General features: G+C 40.1%; 1 protein-coding gene across 3 annotated transcripts in view; it reads left to right on the top strand.

Annotated features, from left to right (window-relative positions):
* Positions 1-15,021, top strand: part of ATP2A2 (ATPase sarcoplasmic/endoplasmic reticulum Ca2+ transporting 2) — a 45,598-nt gene that overhangs the window by 20,879 nt on the left and 9,698 nt on the right. For all 3 annotated transcript variants that reach the window (XR_003529086.1, XM_027651879.1, XM_027651880.1), the window contains exons 6-15: positions 3,254-3,334; positions 4,732-4,817; positions 5,709-6,173; positions 8,473-8,561; positions 11,515-11,617; positions 12,125-12,256; positions 12,349-12,471; positions 12,641-12,859; positions 13,641-13,976; positions 14,236-14,456. Coding sequence is in view for 2 of the 3 variants with exons in the window: in XM_027651879.1 (XP_027507680.1) it covers positions 3,254-3,334; positions 4,732-4,817; positions 5,709-6,173; positions 8,473-8,561; positions 11,515-11,617; positions 12,125-12,256; positions 12,349-12,471; positions 12,641-12,859; positions 13,641-13,976; positions 14,236-14,456 (1,855 nt within the window). In the remaining variant the exon portion in view is untranslated. The remainder of the gene's footprint in view (positions 1-3,253; positions 3,335-4,731; positions 4,818-5,708; positions 6,174-8,472; positions 8,562-11,514; positions 11,618-12,124; positions 12,257-12,348; positions 12,472-12,640; positions 12,860-13,640; positions 13,977-14,235; positions 14,457-15,021) is intronic.

The raw sequence follows: 15,021 nt of genomic DNA, 5'->3' as shown, positions 1-15,021 counted from the left end.
ATCTTGGCTGATAACATTGTTGGCTGGGTGGCTGAAGAACCCAGCATTTTCAGATATTAAATTATCCCTATTTTCAGTGAAAGAATGTTTAAAACAACATAAACTTCTAAAATTCATATCACTACTAAATACCACTCCAGTTTCTATCAAGGAGTGGGAATTATAAGTTTTCTGCTTCAGTATAGACTCATACACAATTAAATAAAATGGGTATTTCTCTTTTTTACCCCCTTACAGGGACCAGGTTGTTTTGAAACAGATTCCTTTGTTGTGTGCTGAGGCTCAGTATTAAAATTCTAAAATTCTGTGCATGAATAAAAAGATTCTGTGGGTAAAGCTGTAATGATTCAAACTAAAATCTCCTTTCACCCTTGCAAACAGCAGTCAATGTTCTATTTAGAAGGGTGTTTTAATCAGTAGTTACATATTTGACTACACTATACTTTAGAAACATAGATGTGGGTAGTTTTGAAAGCAGCTTATTTGATTTCTTCAGAGCTGTGGTGGAAATCAACTGACTATTTAGGATTAAAAACTTTGAAAATAAGAGATGACAATATTTCTGCAACTGACTATTTTAGATGCCAGAGTGTGGGATTATATCCATTTATTGTATCAGCTCAGTACTGAGCAACACAAATACATACTCACCTTCTAAGTTCTTGTTGTCTTCCAAGCCTTGGGTAATACTTCTGCTGTTTTTTGTGGACTGAAATGTAATTAAATTTTAAAAAGACCCCCAAAACCAACAGCAAAACACCAATTTCTTTCCTGTTTCAAAGTACATGGGGGGGAAAAAGCCTTCTACTTGTGGATGAGATGTGCACTAGACTGCTCACTAAAAGTTTCCTGTGGTTCCTATCAAGCATGGGATGATTTCCTATTTATATTCAGTTTCAGTTGTGCTCATGAAAGTATATTCCAGATAATGACTTATTGTCATAGCTGTTATTTTGCAAAGAACTGCTTAAAATAGCTCTGTGTTTGACCCTGATGTGCAGCTTTCCTGCCTATTGGAAATGCCTTGAATATTTTACTACAACCTTCTCAGACAGAGGTGGGGAGCGAATAATGTGTCTTATCTTAAACTGTTGAGATAAACTTAAAAAGCTGCACTATCATAATAAATGTGACACTTCAGTTCTGGTGCTTCAGGCAATTGATAATGACAGCAACACTTTTCAGGGGAATTGTGATGCTTAAATATCAATAATTATTAGAGGGTTCTCTCCAAGTACTTGAGAAATTGGGAATATTGCGTTTGAGTTCGAACAACTTAAGGCAACTGAGAAGTAGGTTTGAAAATCACTTGTAAACTTTGCCATGTTCTGTCCAGTTCCTCGGATGCTCGAGGATGAGGGTTTTTAACAGCAGCTGTTTTGTGCTATGGAGTGATCGAGTCTTTCCCAGTGTTGTGGTGGAGGAGTTGGCTGTGGATTTGCAGCTCTTTGGAAATGTTGGTGCAGATGGCCAGCGTTTCACCTCCTGGCCTGCTGGTCAGGGATGACTGAAATGCAGCTGCTCCTGTGTGTGCACAGAACCCTCCTCAGCCTCCAGGAGAGCACTTGGAATAGTTTTGCCTTTTTTGGCCTAAGTCACCGTTTGTCTCAGGCTATTTTCTCTTGCTGCTCAAGGGCATTGTGGCTTAAATTAGTGTTCACATGGTATAATGATGCAAAAAGGGAATTTGTGGCTGTTTTTATTGTCTCTTTGTATACACATGCTTACAAAAACACATGGCAAAGTCTACAAGCAAAACTGCACAATCTTTTGCTGATTTTAATGGTTGGAGTTTCTCTGAATTTACAGGAAGTCACTTGGTGCAGGTTTTTCTAATGTTTGTAGTCACACTTAACTCTCCTCTTCAGTGTTTTGTTCCACAGTTTCCCACTCCAGGGTCTGAGTGGTTGGATGATCCAAGGCTGTGACACCACTGTCGAGTTTTTCATGGTGTTATTTGTTAATGTGCATTATTGCTGCTGGTTGCATAAGCAGTTCCTGCAGGAATTGCAGCTTATTTTAATTTTCCTGCAGGGACACACACTCCATCTACTCAGATCAGCTGTCTTTAGCTAGTTATTGTCCCTTCTTTGTTTCTTTGCATTATTTTATAGTATAGCTGACACTTGAGTGCTGAATTACATCAGGAGTGTTCAGTCATGTGTGTTCAGTGGAATATTGACATGCAGAACGTAGAACCCCTCCAGATGAGTCAGAAATGAGCCTCATTAATATGCTTTAACAAGGGAATTTGCTGCAGCCATTTTTTTGCAGCAGGCACAAAATGGTGGGGCTTTGGTTCTTTTCTCAAAAATTCCTAAAAATTAGGAAAAGCTGGATAAGAGGAAGTAGGAAGGTAGAAGAATTAATTGTGGGATGATGGAGATGCCAGAGCTCAGTTGGCAACTGGATTCATTACTCTGCCATTTTTAGGAACTGTTAAATTTCAGCATCTACCTTGGTGTCTCAAACACTTGTTAGTGGATGTTTTTCAGTTTGTTTGTGGGTTGTTTGTTTTATTTTTTTCTTCAGTGTTTTCTTCTGTAAGGTATAAATATATGTGGTGAGATAAACATGAGAGCTGAGTGAAAATTATAACTGGGATGTGGATTGTGGTGTATTTAATAGAGTAACACTGGTGGAAAATAAAGCTACTGTGTGATCTGAAATGAACTCCCAACTCTGAAACATCTGGCAGAATTCAAAGTATAACATTACAAGAGCATATTTGCAGAAGCACGTTATTCTCACAATTGGTGCCAAAGAAAAGGAAAATACAACTTCTTTTAGTTTTCTAAATAAATAAATGTGGAGAATTTGATCTTTGGAGAGCAGAGGACTCACTTTGGGCATAGAGAAAACAACCAGAAGACTCTCCAGGACCAGTTGTTCTGAAAAAGGGAACTTGGTTCACCTTGGCTACGGTTTTGATTGTTTATAAATATGTCTTCTGAAATGGATATCTTACTCTTGAGAATGTTTTCCCTTCGCTTTCAAGGGGCCATGTGATTAGAAAAACAATCCCAGTGATTTACAGCTTCTTTCTTTGAGATTAGGTAGGGGCAAATGTAAATTGGATACCCAGAAAACTGGAATATTGCAGATCACAAAAGCAGCAATAAGCTGTTGGTGATTTTAGTCATCTGAACAGTTACTGGAAAATCATTTTTGTGGCTGATAAAGGTAATAGTTCACTGGGTTAGAAATCTCTCAAATAGCAACATTCTAACTTTGTTCTGTCTTTTCTTTGTAGTTGGAGACAAGGTTCCTGCTGATATAAGAATTACTTCTATCAAGTCTACAACTCTAAGGGTAGACCAGTCAATTCTCACAGGTATTTCTGTGACTTTTGTATAATTTTGTGCATAATTGGAAGTACCTTTGCATTGTTTATTTTGAATAATCCATTAGAAACAAACCTGCAGCTACTGAATTACTCTGTTGCATTCAATGCAGTAAAGTTCTCATCTGGTAACTTTGGGTGGCTGAATGTGTTGCTTCATCACTGGCTCTGTGTTCCCTTAGTGGGATGAACATTCTTACTGAGACTTGTGATGGATTTTTGGTTGTCCCTTCCCCCCCCAGCACAGACACGAGTAATTTGTGGGAAACTAAAATAGAAAAAATTTAGAATTTCTCTTCTAGTTTACACAGTCTTCTAGGTTTGAACATCTTGTCACCACTCAAATATGAAAGTAAATCTTACTAAATGTCTTCTGCACCAGTTCTCTGTTCTCTCTCACAGGAGAGAATAACTTCTGCAATACTGGCAGCATTTAGGCTGCTGTTACTAAAGGCCCAGCACACTCAAGCCTTATTTGCTGAAATTCTGTGCACACACATTCATGTGTTTTCTGGTACCAACCCTCAAGTGCAGCAGCTATTTTTAGAGCCCCTTTCAGATTTGTTGCAAACAAAACAAAGTAGAAGTACTTCTGAATATAGGAAAGAAGCTGGGAATCAACCAAGCGTGGTCCAACAGTTTGCTTTCAGCTGGAACATGAAGATCTGTCAGCCTGTTTTGGTGGCATAAATTAATGTTAACTAGCTCTGAATTTTAAAACAGTGAAGTGTTGATAGGCAAGCTATTTTTCATCCTTGAAGCCCCAAAGTTTCTCAGCACAGATCCTGAATAGCACAGAACTGATCAAGCTTACTTATGTTTGGCATAAAAAATGGAGGCACTCCGTGTTTGGAACTGAAATAAGCAGAAGAAATGATCCACCAGAAATCTATAAAAAGGGAATAATTCCTTGCCTTTATTTAAATAACGGAATTCTTATTTTAAAGAATTCTGTTTTCAGCCAAGTTGATGCCTGAGTCTCCTGACTAACAGAGTAGAACTGAAGTCTAAGATGCTGTTTAGCAAAAAGCTTTTAAAAGTAGGAACCTTTGGTTCTCTTGAGTTTGCAAAGGGTAGTGTAACTCCGTGACTGGAGCTGAGAGCACCACCTTGTGAAATCTGATGTAGCAACAAACATCTGTTTCTGTAGAAAAGGAACCTTTCTATACCTGTGACATGTTCACAGAAACAGATACACAATTTTCATTAAAAGTCAGCCATTCAGTTTTCTTGATCAACTGAAACAACTCCCTGTTTCACTTAAGTAATTAAATAAAATCGTGTGAGGAAAGAAGTTTAACATCTTAAAAATTTTAGGGCTGAGGATTATAACTTTTTGATTCCCTCAGGACTCAAGATACATGTACAGTCTCTTCTTATTATTTTAGGTGAATCTGTGTCTGTTATTAAGCACACTGACCCTGTGCCTGATCCTCGTGCTGTAAACCAAGACAAGAAGAACATGCTCTTTTCTGTAAGTTTTGAAATTTTCAAATAATTTGTAAAATAATTCTGAAGCTGATAAAAATGAGCAGAACTTTAAATATTCCCCCAAAAGCAGTAGGACTTCTGTTATATTCTCTATACACATCTCTATGTATGTCTCCAGGTACTAAATGAATTAAAAATTAGCATTAACTTTTAATAAAAGCTGTCCTCAGGGAAGATGCTGAATGAAACCTATATGAGGAAATTTTTGTCCTTCACAAGGAAGTCCTGAAAGCTGGAGCACACACACTTTATTAAGTGCTTCTACATTAATTTTCTAAAGTAATAGTTCTTACGAGTGATAAGAATGCCCACACAAATTGTGGTATTGTGTGGCTAAAATTGAAAACTGTATAGGAAAGGAAGCATTAAATACCTTTTAGGTAAGAAAATAACTCTTATTGCTGGCAGGCTGCTTGAAGAAAATTTAACTGTTCTTTCTCATGTACGTATGTTCACACAGGGAGTCCGTGAGAACACATCTGTTACTCATAGTAAATAGCATTAAATCTGGCAAAATACAATCCTAATTAAAAAAAAAAAAGAGAAAGGAAAACCACACCTAAGATTGCAGCTGAAATCCATAGTGCTTACTCAGCAGCTGGGTTTGCCTGTGCTGCTTGTGAGAGATCGATACTGAATCGTTTTGAGCCCGTTCTGGAAGGAAAAATTCCACACTGGAATGTTCCCTACAGACACAGGGACAGTGTCTTCCTCTTCCTCTTTTTCTATATCCTGGCTGACACACAGTCTGAACTTGTATAAGATGGTTTAGGGTATTTTTGTGGTGTTTTCTTTAAAACTAGAACAAACCCAAACACAAACTGTTTATAGATTGACTACAAGTTTTCTCTTCCCTTGTCTTTCTTTGCTTCAGGGTACAAACATTGCTGCTGGTAAGGCCATGGGAGTGGTTATTGCAACAGGAGTGAACACTGAAATTGGGAAAATTCGTGATGAGATGGTGGCTACTGAGCAGGAGAGAACCCCCCTGCAGCAGAAACTGGATGAGTTTGGGGAGCAGCTGTCCAAAGTCATCTCCCTCATCTGCATTGCAGTTTGGATAATAAACATTGGTCACTTCAACGACCCCGTTCACGGCGGCTCCTGGATCCGAGGTGCCATCTATTACTTCAAAATCGCTGTTGCTCTTGCTGTGGCTGCCATTCCCGAGGGTCTCCCTGCTGTCATCACCACCTGCCTGGCTCTGGGAACTCGCAGGATGGCCAAGAAGAATGCCATTGTCAGGAGTCTGCCCTCTGTGGAAACCTTGGGCTGCACCTCAGTCATTTGTTCTGACAAGACTGGTACTCTGACCACGAACCAGATGTCAGTGTGTAGGGTATGTTCTTCTAGTTCTCTTCCTCAGCCACTCTGTTTGAATAGTCAACATTGCTGGAATTCCTCTGATCCTGAGTCTTTTGGTTCTCATCTCATCAAAATCCTGCTTTATTTTCCTAAGATAAGCTTCCACTTTTGATTCAGTTTTCCACTGTGGAGTCTTGAAGGCTTTTATCTCTTCCCTTATTTAGTCATGGCCAGAAATAGCTCTGGATGGAAGAGAAAGTTGTTTGCAAGCAGCTTTCCATTGACTGTTCTGTGAGCCTTTCATGGTACTGGGAATTATTTGGTGTGATTTGTGCCCTGTTTCAGAAAGTTACACTGTGGAACAGGATGTGTGTAGTGTTAAACACTTGCCTCTTTAATTGAGAAGGATAACCATGGGTAGAGAAACTTAGTATGAGAAAAGTAGATTTACTGTAGTAGCTTTGATAGTCAAAGGTGTTTTCACTACTGAGTGGCTCCACCTTTATTTGGTCATCTTATCTCCAGTGGCTCTGTAGATCACTGTGGTGTTCTCAGTGTGCAGCATTGTCTGACTAATCTGACAGTTTGGAGGTGCAGTTGGCCCTGCCAGCATTGCCAGGGTCCTCTTCAGTGTTTGGTGTATTTTCAGGTGAGCATGAGTTCTGTGCCCCTCCTTCTTTCCCCCAGTGTTCTTTTAGTGTTGGTTATTTTGGGACTTTTACAGCTAGTCCCTTAACAGAATGCATGTTCAGTTGCCAGTTTGTGCTTCTGTGCAGGGATTTTATGGAGAAAACACTGAGTTCTTGTGTTTAGTGACTGTAGAAGTTCAGTGGCACAGCAACTCCGACATCAAATGTTCAGTCTCCTCACATTGGGTTAGAATTCCAAATGTGAGTGTTGAGCACTGCACACCAGTGGCCAAAGTTTGTAAGCCCTAGGCACTTTATTCTCATGTGATTGATGGCTTTTTCTTTTCCTAATTGGTGGGTGACTTGTTCTACTTCCTTAAGTATCGTAGTATTTATACCTAAGAGACACAAAGCAGCTGCTCATCAGTATTCCAGAGGAGGTTACTTGCAGTAGAGTTGCATAACTGCCCTAGTCTTTGCAGGGATTTTTTCATCATGCAGATGCCAAAAGCAGGAGGCTTCCTGGTTAACTCATCATTTAAGTTGTGTTTACTTAAAAGCTCAAAATGCTCTACTCCTTATTTAGAGGTAAATGTTTTAGGTCTTGTGCAGTACAACTTTACTTGGTTCCTTGTTAACCTCTGGCAGCTGCAAAATAACATTAACTGTAAGATTCTGCAAAAATATAGCAAAGCTCTAATCCTTTAACAACTATTTTATTAGGCTGTCTTTTGTGAGGATGCTCATCTAAAACATAGGGCAGCACAATGAGGGGAGGGGAAGACATTGCTAAAATGTGATGTGACAAAATGGCCTGTACTAACCAGTGGATGAGAAGTTCCATTAAGACACACCATCATTTAGTGAGAAATTATCTTTTCCACTACCACTCCAGCAAACCATGAAGAGTAAGGCAGCTTCAGGCACTGTAGTTTTCATCTGTATCTTCTCAGATGTGGTCCTGCCTGCAGCTCTCCCAGAAAGGAAACAAAGGGAAGAGTGAGATGCAGATCTCTTGGGATACAACAGCATCCTTCACATTGGTGTCTTAATTTGAAAATGTCATTTCACCAGTGCTAAAAGAGCACTTGAACTGCTGAATGGTTTAAACTATCAGTGCACCATGTGGTAAAGTGCCCTGTAATTAGAAAACCAGGAGAGAAAACACTTTCACTTAAGGCACACTGGCCATACATAGTCTGGCTCTTGCCTAAATCCTCATCTCTTAGATCTCACAGCTTCTTCTGTTTGTAGATGCTTTTATTTTGACTTTGGCAGGAATTATCAGTTTCCAAGCTGCCCTGTGCTGCTTTTGACTGGAACTGCTGTTTGAAAGAGAAATAATTCATGTTTCATGAGAATTAATCCACGGGTCTGAAGCTTAGGAAGAGCTTGAGTATAGTCAGGATTGTCAAGTGGTGTGTGAGAAGTCTCCACAGCTGAAGTGCACAGTGTGTTTTTCAGCTCTACTGTACTTGTGTCTCAAGGCAGTTTTCAAAGCAGAAGGGCTGTTTTCTGTACTTTGTACTGCAGAATATGGAGCTGTTCAAACATGGGGGAATCGAAGTGCAGAGTATCAGATTTTGTCTGCCTTGTTTATTCAACCTAAACTTGCCTCTTGGACCTCCTTGCTCTAGGCCTCTTTAAATCTCTTGCATTAATTATTGTTCAAAGATAGTAACAATTCTAACCCTCTAATTTCAGATGTTTATCCTGGACAGAGTAGAAGGAGACAGCTGTTCCCTCAACGAATTTACTGTAACTGGTTCAACATATGCTCCCATGGGAGAAGTGTAAGTGTTCTGCTGAAGTTAAATATTTGTCTATTTATGCATTAACTATTACTTTAGTCTTGAAATGTGATGCATGTGATAGCAATAGTGATTGTTAATAAACAAAAGATCAGCCAGTGAGTACACACTGAAGGGCTGGGAGAAAAGGAATTAACAGGAAAACAAAGTTAAATTCTAGAAGAGTAAACCTTCCTGAAACTTGCTTAATACAGCCTCCAATATTGCAGTGGCCCTTTGATAATATAAACATTAATTAGGGGTAGAGAGGATTTATTGTACTGAAATCTTACTGGTCTGAGATTGTCTATCCCAGTGCTTCAAAATTTAAAGCAAGTAAACTTAAAGTAAGTTTAAAGTAAGCTCAGAAAAGTTTACTTTTTTATTTAAAAACTGGATAAATCTGAAGAGGTGAGACTTTGCCAATCTGTGAACTCAGTGTTTCTAATTAATCTGCCTTGGAGAAGGTGGAATTTGTTTTTTCTAAAGTATCTTCTGAATGTGTTGGAGCTAATTCTTAAATTTACTGTAAATTCCTGTCCCCTGCCCTCAGTAGTTTATTGGTGCATCTCTACTTGACAAGATGTGTGTGTTTGTCTCAGCCTTTGGTATTTGAGCTGGTGCTAAACCAGTCCTTTAGGAAAGGAATGAGGTTTGGTTTACTTTATCAGTTGCAAGTCTCTACTAGTGAGGTAGGTGGTTCATCCTGACAACTTCAGGAATTTTTAGGGCTCTGTTTCTTGACTGGGTTGTTACAGCTCCTTTTACTTTGTCAGTCTTTGATGTGTTTTTAATCTTATCGCTTCAGTTTTACTTGCAGAAGAGAATTTAGATTGAGTTCTTGTAAACATCTCAGCCTTGTGCAGTTTCCCATTTGCCTCTGCCTCCTGCAGTCTCACCCATCTCAATAGTGATTATCTGTTTAATTTCCATAGCACTTAAGAGCCTGGTGTTCTCAGCAGCTGGGACTCTTAATTCCCCAATTCTCTTTTTTGTTTCAAAGCTAATTGCTGTCAAAAGCTTATGCTTTCATTTCAGGCAAGGTGACACTCTAGACCTTGCAGACACTGTTGAGCTCTAGCTGGTCTCACAAGAGCTCCAGATAAACAAAATAATAAAATATAGTGTGGTGGCAGATGTTGAGTATAATAAGACAGACATCAATATATGTTAATGTTCAATTTTTACTTGCTGGAGTCGGGGAAACGTGAACAAGTGTGTTAAACACGCTGCATTCACCTACACAAAGGGTTCTGTGAGAGGGAAATTGCCTCAGAAAGGCTGTCAGAGGAAACACAGCTGAACTCTCAAACCTTTAGGGCTGATTTATTTCTGCCTTTATGGACAGCTTTTAAATCAGGGGCTTTGCAGGGATTTTAAGTGACTGGCTTCACCTTGGATTACAAACTGTCACTGAAAATTATGTTTGGGGGTTTAAGAGGCACTTGTTCCACTGCACTGCCCCAGAGCAGGACCTGCTCCAGATATGGACAGTTTCTGACATGTGTTACTTTGTACTTCAGACACTGTTGTTTTCCACAGCCTGTTCTTTTTCGTAACCAGTAAGTGGTTTTTGCACTAAATCAGTAATTTTTCATTTACTCTGAAAATATTTGATATGTAATGCTCCTCTAAGATGTATCCAGCATATAAAATAACAAATATATCTTACAGAAACCCCAGAATTTCATGCTGATTTATTTCCCAGGGATGTCAGACAGTTTGGAGTAGTTTTGCCGTGTCTCAGCACATGCTTACTGCAAACTGAGAGCACAAAATTTACAGTAATTAGGAACTGCACCAAAAGCTGGCAGAGATTGCATTTGACCTTCAAATGAGTTCATCTTTAGCTAATTGAAAAGCCTGAAGCTGGAAGGAAAAAAAACTCCTTTATCCAGAACTGATCCCAGCACCTCAGACTCTGCATTTGCCAGTCTTCAGAAATTGTTGATAGGGAACAATTTGTTGATAAAATCCCCACCAGCAAGTAATGGATGTTCCAGTGTGTTCTTTGAGTTCAGAACAGGTGAAAACAGGAAGTTTTATCTGGGATAGACGAGGTGACAACCCAAGAGCTTCTGAGAAGGTTAAAGAGTTGACACTTCAAAGCCACTGCTTGTGGCTGTTGAATTATATACAAAATGAAATGCTAAACCCATTTTTGTTTTCTTAAGATTCATTTTGTTCACGTGCTTTGTTACACAATACTGGAATTTGTTTGCAGCACCACAACTGAACAAAAGGTTACATAATGGGACGTCATAGTCTGTGTTGTGGATTCTTATGGAGTAGTGATCCACATCTTTCCTCCATCAGACCTTTTATTTCCCTTCTGGAGAGCTTTAATAAAAGATGTTATATATTAGTTCTGTCTTGCTGATTTTGGTTAGGGGGAAAATTACAGTATTGAACACTGTCTTGGTTCTTTTATGCTTACTGTAGAAGTATGGTAGTGCTCTAGAAAAGGAATTAATTTATTAACTGTTTCCAAATGTGAGAGCAAAGCAGTTATTTCTTATTTGTACCTTCCCTCTCTCTGAAGACCTGAGATACTGATCACTGAGTGTGTATTACTGCTAGGAAGGTGTTTCTGTTCTAGTGGAATTTGTGTTGTGAAGTGACTTGGCTTTTCACTGGTTTAGGAGGTTCACATATGTACAGATTGATTTTTAAGAAATTAAAGAGGTGAAATCTGCTTTTAGGCCTGCCCAGTGCATGCACTTCATGCATTGCAGTAAATGTGCAGAATATGCAGTAGAAACTCCTAAGGTATCCAACAATATCCCTCTCCTTCCTGGAACTCCCCTCCAAGCCCTGCACACACTCTAATCCTGCTTTCCTGTGCCTCCTCACTGAGCTCTTTTCCACGTTGCTGTGTGACTGTCACTGGAGGAAAAGGTGAGATGCTCATACTAAATAACTAACTTGATTCTTCCCTTTTTCTCCCTCTGGAAAGGCACAAAGATGACAAACTCATTAAATGTAGTCAGTATGATGGACTTGTGGAACTTGCAACGATCTGTGCACTGTGCAATGATTCCTCTTTGGATTACAATGAGGTAAGAACATATCCTGGAACACAGCAGAGTGAGAATGGGGATAAATGGTTTGTTCTCATCTGTGTAGTGCCTTTCCTTGGTAAATCTCCTTCTAATCATGGGGGGGTAGTATTTAGGTCCTCTGAAGTATTAATTCTGAGAACTACTTGTTTGTCGAATCCTGAGAAAACTAAATGCAGCAGCAAGTGTAATCTGTAATTTGGAGATCTCCTGCTGCTTTCTTGCTTTACCTCTCTGCCTTAGGGTTGCTACATCTCATAATTACTTAAATACTTGATGAAAAGTACTGACATCTTTCTCTGCTGCTCTTGAGAGCAAAGGCTTCAAATTCCTACAAATCATGCTCTTCAAAGCTGCTCTTTAAAAATAGTTCTGCTTGTTTCATAAGCCACAGTAAATCTTGTTAAGCCTTTCTTTTTTTCCGTTGTGAAACTGAACTTCTGTCTCTGGTAGGTTCCAGGTGAGGTTTAAACTCCTGTGTTTTTGTTTGCTTTGTGTTAACTAAAGGCTAAAGGAGTTTATGAGAAGGTTGGTGAAGCCACAGAAACAGCACTTACCTGCCTGGTGGAGAAGATGAATGTGTTTGACACGGATCTGAAAGGACTCTCTAGAATCGAACGTGCCAACGCTTGTAACTCGGTGAGTGGTCTGTGATCTGGGATTGTTTTGGGACAGAGGTCTGTAGTGTGTATTATCTACATGCATTTTTATGCTGTTGTCTTTCTTTTAAGGTGATAAAACAACTCATGAAGAAAGAATTCACTCTGGAATTCTCAAGAGACAGAAAGTCCATGTCTGTCTACTGCACACCCAACAAACCGAGCCGCACATCCATGAGCAAGATGTTTGTGAAGGTCAGTTCCTCACCTGAGAAACTGGAGCTGTGGGATGGCTACAAAGCAGCATAACACTTAAAAATTATAGTGCAACGAACTGCAGCTTGAAGATGGAGGAAGGACTTCGTAATTTAAGCAAGCAAGGGTTTTATTAAGCTAAATAACTTTTTTTTTTTTGCCTCTGCAGGGTGCTCCTGAAGGTGTGATTGACAGGTGTACACATGTCCGTGTTGGAAATGCTAAAATACCATTAACCCCAGGAATTAAGCAGAAAATAATGTCTGTCATTAGGGAATGGGGAACTGGTAGAGATACACTGCGTTGCTTGGCTCTGGCGACCCACGACAATCCTCCCAAAAAGGAGGAGATGAATCTGGAGGACTCCTCAAATTTCATTAACTATGAGGTAAGATTGGTGGCACTTCTCCCTCTCCCAAAGTGGAGAATGGAACTCCTTATGTCTGATTATTCCTTGAGGAAGTTACATCTGAGAACTTTCTCTTTCTGCCTGTTTTTGATGTCAGACACAATAGTTACCCACATGTGTGGAGGGAACACTTAGTTTAGGAAGAGACTGTGTTTTAGAAGAAACTATTGATGGCTGGTGCAAGTTAAAAAGCCAGCTGCAAATTTGAAATATTTTACTTACAGGTCCTCAGGATCATAACTCCTTCAACTGTTCTCAGAGACTGACTCTGAAAAATTTTCCTGAAACTGCATTGTGGTTTCAGCTCTAGTGGTTGCCCAACTGCAAGAGCTCTTTGGGGATTTTGTGATGGAACATACCTGCCATTTTGTGCAATGTGCTGTCAGCTGCAGGGGCTCAGTCCATGATTATCATCTTTGCTGCTCTGTAATTTTCCAATGAAATTGTGTCTGATATTTAGAGGGAGGGAAGTAACAGTTGCATGAGAGGTTTTGGCTTGTGCTCCGTGCTCCTGGCACTGATTACAAAACTAAAAGACTCAGTGCTTGCAGGTCAAATTTGCAAGGCTGGCAACTAGAGCACGTTTTAACCAAGAAAATTAGTGCATTTGAAGCAAAATAGGTTTGGAAAGGTAGGACAAGGAGTAAAAACAGATGTCACTACACTGAGAGAGATGTAAAATGCATGCAAAAGGATTTCACTGCTGTCAGATGAGGAATCTCCAGGATCTTGCACTAAAACTTGGTGTGTCTCATTCCAGACCAACTTGACCTTTGTGGGCTGTGTGGGAATGCTGGATCCCCCGAGGATTGAAGTAGCTTCATCCATCAAGCTGTGCAGGCAGGCTGGCATCAGGGTCATCATGATCACTGGGGACAACAAGGGCACGGCCGTGGCCATTTGCCGCCGCATCGGGATCTTTGTGGAGGACGAGGACGTTTCCACCAAAGCCTTCACGGGCCGGGAGTTCGATGAGCTCTCGCTCGCTGCCCAGAGAGATGCCTGTCACCATGCCCGCTGCTTTGCTCGGGTGGAGCCTTCCCACAAATCCAAGATCGTGGAGTTTCTCCAGTCTTTCGATGAGATCACAGCCATGGTAAGTGATGGAGCTGGTCCTTGGTTTGAGAGGCAAACACTGTGTTTAAACCCTAATTAGACCCTTTCAGACTAATGCCCCATTCTGGAAAACACTTGTTTCCACATATCCTTGAACTCTAAAGCCTCAGGATAGTTCTGCACTTAGTGATTTTTAAGGATCCAAAACATACCCAGTGCAAAATTCCTTTCTGGCCCTACACATAAGTCCTCACCTTATTTATTTAATTTTTTGTTTCAACTCTGAATTCTCGTTTTAGACTGGTGATGGTGTCAATGATGCCCCTGCACTGAAGAAGGCAGAAATTGGAATTGCTATGGGTTCTGGCACTGCAGTGGCTAAAACTGCCTCTGAAATGGTTTTAGCAGATGACAATTTCTCCACGATCGTCGCTGCTGTGGAAGAAGGACGTGCCATTTATAACAACATGAAACAGTTCATCCGGTACCTGATCTCCTCCAACGTTGGGGAGGTTGTTTGGTAGGTTTAAATCCATTTTTTTCTTTGAACTAGAGTAGCAATGGTGGAGTCTTCTGTTGGTTATTTACTTCAGTATTTCTCACTAAAACCAGAGGAACAGGTTCTCCAGGTGATTGATCATTGTGGGAGTTGTATGTTTGTGGCCTGGTCTTTAGGGAAGAATTGTAGCTGGCCACAGAAGTTGACATTGTGTTACACAGAATATTGTAGCTCAGTAGGTTAATGCTTTCCAATTATTTCTATGATTGGAATAATTCTCTAGAACAGGAAAACAAAAACCTTAATCAAATATTACGAGATCTGGAGTTTCGGATGACTCAGTCACAGGCATAGCTTAGATGTTTGTTTAACCTCAGGTTAAACATGTCTTGTGTTCTCTGTGAGGAGCAGTGGGGACCCAGCACCACAGAATGCATTTCTGGTAGCAGAATGTCAATATTGATCTCCTCACAGCCCTTACATCAAAGCAGACTTTCTCCCAGAGTGGAATAAAACACGGCAATTGTCTTGCCTTGTTTCTTGTCAACTTTAAAGCCATCCTTCATCTGGCTCTTGCTGCAGCCCC

This window comes from Corapipo altera, unplaced genomic scaffold, assembly GCF_003945725.1.
Source record: "Corapipo altera isolate COAL_440 unplaced genomic scaffold, ASM394572v1 67, whole genome shotgun sequence".
NCBI lineage: Eukaryota > Metazoa > Chordata > Aves > Passeriformes > Pipridae > Corapipo > Corapipo altera.
This window is presented reverse-complemented; position numbering and strand designations above follow the sequence as displayed.